This window comes from Benincasa hispida, chromosome 6 (genome assembly GCF_009727055.1).
Source record: "Benincasa hispida cultivar B227 chromosome 6, ASM972705v1, whole genome shotgun sequence".
Classification (NCBI taxonomy): Eukaryota; Viridiplantae; Streptophyta; class Magnoliopsida; order Cucurbitales; family Cucurbitaceae; genus Benincasa; species Benincasa hispida.
Window position 1 is genome coordinate 31,261,844 of NC_052354.1, and position 7,385 is coordinate 31,269,228.

At 36.9% G+C, this 7,385-nt stretch overlaps 1 protein-coding gene across 1 annotated transcript; it reads left to right on the forward strand.

Annotated features, from left to right (window-relative positions):
- The first annotated feature begins 1,204 nt into the window (after nucleotides 1-1,204).
- Nucleotides 1,205-1,918, forward strand: LOC120079204. Its single transcript, XM_039033367.1, has one exon. The coding sequence runs from the start codon at nucleotides 1,205-1,207 to the stop codon at nucleotides 1,916-1,918; it is 714 nt and encodes a 237-aa protein (XP_038889295.1).
- The last annotated feature ends 5,467 nt before the right edge of the window (nucleotides 1,919-7,385 follow it).

Below are 7,385 nucleotides of genomic sequence, written 5' to 3' on the forward strand. Positions count from 1 at the left end.
TACTTTGAATTGAGAAATTATTTTACCATTTTGTGATTAAAATAGCTTTATATGTTTTACGCTTGGAAAATGTTTATGCTGCAAAAGTTTATGTTTTAGTTAAAACTATTTACTGAAATTATGAATGAGAATTTACTATGTTTTCTCGGTCACTCACTGGGCGTAAGCTCACCCCGTTTTCAAATATTTTGTTTCCCCCCATAGGTAGCAGTCAAATCCTCTGAAGGTAACTCAGTATCTGCCCTACCACTAAAGGACTAAAAGACTTGTAACCGTTTGCTAGGTGGTTACTGTTAATATTGTACACATGTTACTGTTGTTTATATAGGGACTAGGGTTTGTGGGTTTTGGGGCTTGTAAATCTAGTGTTGTAATGACTCCAAACATATTATGTTTCTAAGTTAATAAATTATGGGCCTAAAGATGTCCCGTTACATATAATTTATATTTGGTATCAGAGTTATTCCGCAAGAGTTATTAGGCAGTAAGTGTCAACCCAAGGGTTGATAACTGCTGCAGTCACACCCTTCTCTAGGCTAAGAGAGGGATCTGGGGTGGGGTGTGACACATCGTGAGGTCCATGCAAGGCTTTGGGCTGTGCTTAGGAGCAGACTCCCTTCGGAGAGTGTTTGCATGGATCGATATCAAGGTGAATAGGGAAAGTAGTTCATAGTAAGTGGGTGAGGGGTATGTAACAACATATCCCACGGTCTCTTCCATTAGGTCGCACCGTGAGATTCCTATAATGCGCCTGCATGTCTGCCCTGAGGCGACCTTTCCCTTCGGAGGGTTGTATTATAGGATTCAGAACACCACAAACTCCAAATCTGGATAGGCTTTTTTAGATCAATTTTCATACTGACTTTCCACTATCGAGAGCATGTTGATTTTGGTCTCTAAAATCCAAAAATGGAAGGTTACACTTACAACAATTACTAAGATGTTAGTATATTCTCGACCAAAGTAGCGATAACTAAAGTGCTATAAGAATAACGAGTTATTCTGGGGTTAACATCTAGTCAAGATTATCTTGGTTCAAAAGAGGAATAATCGACTACCCTTCGATGGAGGTTACTCTAAACTTTTGAAATATCGTTGCAAAATATATAATGAAGGGTACATTATTAGTTTTTTGTTTGCTAAATTAAATTGGTTTCTTTGTATTTATAGTTTTTTCTAAAAGAATATGTTTATTTTTTTCAGAATGAATAGCTTGATAATTCAACTCTTAGCTTCCGAGAAACTAAACGGCCGTAATTATTCGGCTTGGAAATCAAATCTAAACACAATACTGGTAGTTGACGATCTAAGCTTTGTCTTAACTGAGGAATGTCCTCAAGCCCCAAGCTTAAATGCTAATCGAATTGTTTGGGAAGCATACGATCGATGGGTCAAAGCCAATGAAAAGGCCCGTGTTTACATTCTTGCCAGCATGTCTGATGTTTTGGCAAAGAAACATGAATCCTTAGCTACGACTAAAGAGATTATAGATTCATTAAGAGAAATATTTGGGCAACCATCATGGTCCCCTAGACACGAGGCAATTAAGCAAATTTACACAAAGCAGATGAAGGAGGGGACCTCTATTAGAGAACATATCCTGGACATGATAATGCACTTAAATATCGCTGAAGTAAATGGCGGACCCATTGATGAGGTTAATCAGGTCAGCTTTTTCTTACAATCTCTTCTGAAGAGTTTTATACCTTTTGAGACAGATGCATCTTTAAATAAGATAGAATTTAACTTCACTACCCTTCTTAACGAGCTCCAGCAATTCCAAAACCTTACTTTAGGTAAGGGGAAGGAAGTGGAAGCAAATGTTGCTACCAGTAAGAAAAAATTTATAAGAGGATTGTCGTCTAGAAACAAAGCTGGACCCTCTAAAGCTCAAATGATAAAGAAGGGGAAAGGATAGGCTCCAAAGATAAGAAAGGGAAAGAAAGTTATAGATAAAAGAAAATGTTTCCACTGTAACAAAAACGGGCATTGGAAGAGAAATTGCCTGAAGTACCTTGCAGAGAAGAAAGCTGAGAAAACGACACAAGGTAAATATGATTTAATGGTCGTTGAAACATGTTTAGTGGAATATGATACTTCAACCTGGATACTAGATTCAGGAGCCACTAATCATATTTGTTTCTCGTTTCAGGAAACTAGTTCTTGGAAAAAGCTTGAAGAAGGTGAGATAACCCTCAAAGTTGGAACATGAGAGGTTGTCTCAGCTAAAGCAGTGGGAGATCTGAAGTTGTTTTCTAAAGATAGATATCTAGTACTTAAAAATGTTTTGTATGCACCTCTTTGAAGAGGAATTTGACAGTATCTTTTAATATAAACGAAGTGTTCATTTTTTGTAAAGGTATTCAAATTTGTTCTGCTACACTTGAAGACAACTTATATAAGTTAAGACCAACTAGAGCAAATTTTGTTTTAAATACTGAAATGTTTAGAACATTAGAAACTCAGAATAAAAAACAAAAGTTTTCTTCCAACGCCTATTTATGGCACGTAAGACTTGATCACATAAATCTCAATAGGATTGGAAGATTGGTCAAGAGTGGACTTTTAAGTCAGTTAGAAGATAACTCTTTACCTTCATGTGAATCCTGTCTTGAAGGAAAGATGACCAAGAGATCTTTTCAGGAAAAGGTCTCAGAGCCAAAGTACCCTTAAAGCTCGTACATTCGGACCTTGTGGACCAATGAATGTCAAGGCTCGAGGTGGGTATGAATATTTCATCAGTTTTATTGATGATTATTCAAGGTATGGTCATGTCTACCTGCTTCATCACAAGTCTGATTCTCTTGAAAAGTTCAAAGAATATAAGGCTGAAGTTGAGAAAGAATTATGTAAAACAATAAAGACACTTCGATCAGATCGAGTTGGAGAGTATATGAACATACGATTCCAAGACTATTTGTTAAAAAATGGGATCCAATCACAACTCTCTGCACCTAGTACGCCTCAATAGAACAGTGTATCAGAAAGAAGAAACCGAACCTTATTAGATATGGTTCGCTCTATGATGAGTTATGCTCAATTGCCTGATTCCTTTTGGGGATATGCACTTGAATCTGTTGTCCATATTTTGAACAACGTTCCATATAAAAGTGTTTCAAAAATACCTTGTGAGCTACGAAAAGGGCGTAAGAGTAGTTTACGTCACTTTAGAATTTGGGGTTGCCCAACTCATGTTTTGGTACAAAATCCTAAGAAATTGGAACATCGTTCAAAGTTATGCCTATTTGTAGGTTATCCAAAGGAAACAAGGGGTGGTCTGTTTTATCATCCTCAAGAAAACAAGGTATTTGTATCAACAAATGTCACATTCTTAGAGGAAGACCACATTAGAAATCATTAACCATGCAGTAAAATAGTGTTGAAAGAAATTTCAAAAGATGCTACAAATATACCTAGTTCATCTACTAAAGTAGTAGATAAAGCAAGTATTTCTGGTCAATCACATCCTTCTCAAGAGTTGAGAGTGCCTCGACGTAGTGGGAGAGTTGTTCATCAGCCTGACCGCTATTTGGGTTTAGCTGAAACTCAAATCATCATACTTGATGAGGGCGTAGAGGATCCATTGACCTATAAACAGGCAATGAATGATGTGGACCGTGACCAGTGGATAAAAGCTATGGACCTCGAAATGGAGTCAATGTACTTTAATTCAGTTTGGACTCTTGTAGATAAACCAAGTGATGTGAAACCAATTGGTTGCAAATGGATCTACAAGAGAAAATGAGATCAAGCCGGTAAAGTATAGACTTTTAAGGCTCGACTTGTGGCAAAGGATTATACCCAGAGAGAAAGAGTGGACTATGAAGAAACTTTCTCTCCCGTTGCCATGTTGAAGTTTTATCCACTGTAACTTTTTATGACTATGAAATTTGGCAAATGGATGTCAAGACAACTTTTTTGAATGACAATCTTGAAGAGAGTATCTATATGGTTCAACCAGAGGGGTTTATAGTTCAAGGTCAAGAACAAAAGGTTTGTAAGCTTGAGAAATCCATTTATGGATTAAAACAAGCTTCTAGATCTTGAAATATAAGGTTTGATACTGCAATCAAATCTTATGGTTTTGAACAAAATGTTGACAAGCCTTATGTTTACAAAAAGATCATTAATTCTGTGGTAGTGTTCTTGGTTTTATATGTCGATGATATTTTACTCATTGTGAATGATATAGGATATCTTACTAATGTCAAGCAATGACTAGATACATAATTCCAAATGAAAGATTTAGGAAATGCACAGTATATTCTTGGGATCCAAATTGTTCAGAATCGCAAGAACATGACACTAGCCATGTCACACCCCGCACTAGATTACCCTCCTAACCTGGATGGAATGGTGACTACAACAGTTACCAACCCTTTTGCAGACACATACTGCCTATATTACCTTAAAATAATATTCAAACCCTGAATACATACATAATAACACAGAGCTTAACACATTTACATTAAAGGGTTTCGTAGCATTTGTTTTTACATAGATAATACAACCTAGTAAGCCCAATCAAAAGTATTAGTCACTAGACAGACACATGTGTACTAGCTAATACAGGTCTTCAATTACGCTTCCTTCAACTTGTTTCTTTGAGTGGCAGAGCAGTAGCAAAAAAGTCTTATGGGAACTGACCACTACCTGAAAGTAAAACATTTGAAAGCGTGAGCTAGAAGCCTAGTGAGTGACTTAATAAAAACATAAATCTCATGCTTAAATCCTCAAGCTTGAAAACATAATACTGAAACTAGAATATTCCAAGCAAACGTGTACATAAAAACCTTTAAAACCATCGTATCTAGAACCTGAATCTTAATTGAGAATAAACACTCACTGCTCTAATTTCCAACGTCAAGCCATGGTCGGATGAGACCTCTACCTCGACCTGTTCATATTAAACTATGGCTAGAAGAGATCTCTACATCAATCTCTTTAAATATTCTGATGGCATCTCAAACAACATCCTTAAGACATAAACGTTGATAACAACTCTTATACATCAATAATCATCATTATATCCTAGTTGAGAACGAGCATACACCGCTTTAGCTCCCAACGTCTATTATCGGCCAAGAGACCCATACTTCGGCCTCTCATTCATACCTACCTACATACACATGGAGTTTGCTATGTACTGTCAACACCTTAGGTACATTTATTCAGATACCTTCCCTACCAGTATCTCTACTCATTATGTTTAGAAATACCAACGCATGTACCTTGGCAACCTTAGGTATTTAAAACATAGTACGTCAAGCTTTATTAAACCTTAGTTTTAACCCTAACACACGCTTCATATTTTGTGAAATAAGTTGGCTTAAAACATATTGAACCAGCTTGTAAAACCACTAATCATGCGTTAGACATGAAAAACATACTTGGAAACTCATACATTAGTAAACATCGAGTGTTGATAAACATTCACAAGCATTAGAAATTTCAAGCTATCCTTCTAGCCTAGAAGAATATATGATTGCCTTTATCCTTAGTTGAGAGTGAACTAATAGTTCTAACTCTCAACGTCAAGCTTAGTCGGGGAGAACTCTTTTGCTCAACCCCTCGACGTCGTATTACCTACGTGCACGTGGTTATAATTGAGTACCGTCGTACCTTATGTACCTAACTAGGATACCTTCTCATTGTCCTTCAGTATCCTTAAGTACTTTCACCCAGATACCTTCTCAAATTTGTCCTTAAGTATCGAGCTTCTATGATATCTTCTCATATGTCCTTCGGTATTAAATTGGCCAGACACCTTCTCAAAAGTTCTTCGGTATCAAATTGGCCAGGTACCTTCTCAAGTGTCATTCGGTACCTCGTTTTAAGTAAAACTAGTCATAAACATTTAGTTGAAAGGATACCTTCTAATTATTCCTCAGTATCCGTCACGTAACTAGTCACAAACATTTAGTTGAACACTAAAGATTAGTGCTCAAATCATCATCATAATAGTTCATCCATCATACTGGTTCATCATTAAACCTACTAAAAGTATTTGGACAAGATAACAAATCTACACAAATCCCATGGAAAACATGCTTTACTTAGCATGAGAAACTGTTTCACAAATATGTTGCTTGGCACATCATTTAAACACTTATTATGAGACTAACTTCATAGAAATCATAGTTTCCAACACTTAGCATGAGAAATAGCTTCAAAGGAACCATAGTTTCTAAATTATTAAAACATTAATTCATCACATAGTCATTCACACCTTGTTGGTTTCTTAATGGGTTGCATGCTTCTCCTAGCTCTTCTTGGCATGAAAGGACATATTTCCCGGTTAAACCACTGAGAATTCTTAGTAAAATACCTCAATTAATTCATTTATTAAAGGAATTTTACACAGACGATTCTACTGGTGAGATTCTCATGAGCCACACCAGCGAGATCCCCTAGAGAAACACCGGCGAGATCACCACGAGCGACACCAACGAGATCACCATGAGCGAAACTAGCGAGATCTTATTACTAGCGACACCAGTGATACTCAGCCCCCAGCGACACTAGCAATACTTAGCCACCAGCGACACCAGAGATACCCACTCACCAGCAACACCAGCGATACCTGCCCAATTTCTAGCGAGAATCCCCTCTAGAGTGAGATCCTCTTCACAATTTTTAGTGAGCTCTCCTTCATTAGCAAGATCTTCTTCACAAAATTAGCGAGATCTCCTTCATTAGCGAGATCCTCTTCACAAAATTTCGCTATAATCTCCACCATGAGCTGTTTGCTTGTTCTTCCCAAGCAGCTGTCTGCTTATGCACAGGTTCTCTGTTACAAATTTAAAAATCCATAACTCAAAATCCAGACCTCTTTTGAAGAAACTTCCTTCTAAAAACATGTTTATAATTGAGTTAACTTTCTTATCTTAAAATTTCAGACAAAAATTCCTTATATTTTGGCCTAGAGCTCCCAATATTCATCTTGAGCCTTGATTAACCCAAGATTTTGTCTCTTCTATAATTCCATCACTTTCCATTCTTCTTCTCCTGCCATCTTTCTCCAACAAGACAACCTGGAAAACTAGATTCTCCCAGCTTTCAAATGGCACCAATTTCACTAAATTTTCTCATGTAGACTATCGAGTCCAAACTCTCAAAATTCTTCTTCCTTTTAACCTTCCCACCGCCTCCCGAATTCAAGGAATAACCACCACGTCATATCATACATAATGCCTCCAGCCCAAGCCAATAAGTGAGTTTCTTATTTTATGTTTTTCTTTTCCTTTCTCTACCACTTCTTTAAATAACATAGATTTTCACTTATATGATATTTAATATTTATTCCTTTAGCCAAACATTCCTGTTTAGGACACTTTGAACTCGGGGTTTACACTTAGCTACACAAGAGCTTATTTCTTCTTGCT